The 688-nt window shown below is 56.8% G+C and overlaps 1 protein-coding gene across 1 annotated transcript in view; it reads left to right on the forward strand.

Annotated features, from left to right (window-relative positions):
- Nucleotides 1–465: 465 nt before the first annotated feature.
- Nucleotides 466–688, forward strand: part of ACA1_118600 (NAD dependent epimerase/dehydratase family) — a gene marked incomplete at both ends in the record, with an annotated part of 1,631 nt that continues 1,408 nt past the window's right edge. The window contains one exon of the mRNA XM_004335131.1: nucleotides 466–585. Coding sequence (XP_004335179.1) covers nucleotides 466–585 — 120 coding nt within the window. The remainder of the gene's footprint in view (nucleotides 586–688) is intronic.

A 688-nucleotide genomic window follows, 5' to 3' on the forward strand; every position in this document is an offset into this window, starting at 1 on the left:
AGGCTGGACCGATTCGAAACGATGCTGTCCACTCGGGCTGTGGTTGATCGTGTGATGTCCTCTTTCAAGCTGCAAGACACACACACCTTCTTGGAGGACGCACAGGGCTTTGTGCTGCTCACCGACTACTGGAGGACTTGTGCGCACTTTACTGGGGCCAGCCCATCATTCGCTTGGTTCTTCGCGTCCCTCACGAAGGTATCGAACCCAACCACGCCCTTCACCATCTCCGCACCTGGAGCTGACGTATAACCCGATTCTTGGGGCGCACTTCAAGAAACCATCCAAAGGATTGAGAGAGAGCAGAGGAGGGGACGAGGTCAGCTTCAGCTGCAGCGGGAGAGAGACTTCGTGGCCAGGTTCAGAGATGCGTCGGCCCTCCTGGCAACCTTTGATGACCTGCCATGGCCCCACTACATCCGGGCGAGCTGCGGCTCCCTCCCCAGACTGGACGACGCCTACGACATGCTGGACGCCTCTGCCGGCTTCACTCTCAAGCAGATCACCAAGCTCTACCGCGACCGTATGCTGTTCTGGCACTCGGACAAGTTCCACTATCCTCTCCACCCCGATCATGAGTTGAAGGTGTGCCACTGCGTTCTCTCCCTTACTCATCAGCTAGCACTATTCCCGTTCTCACAACCATCTTCAATCAGATAACCGCCACGTGCAAGCTGATGCGCGAAAT

This window comes from Acanthamoeba castellanii (assembly GCF_000313135.1).
Source record: "Acanthamoeba castellanii str. Neff unplaced genomic scaffold scf7180000084671, whole genome shotgun sequence".
NCBI lineage: Eukaryota > Discosea > Longamoebia > Acanthamoebidae > Acanthamoeba > Acanthamoeba castellanii.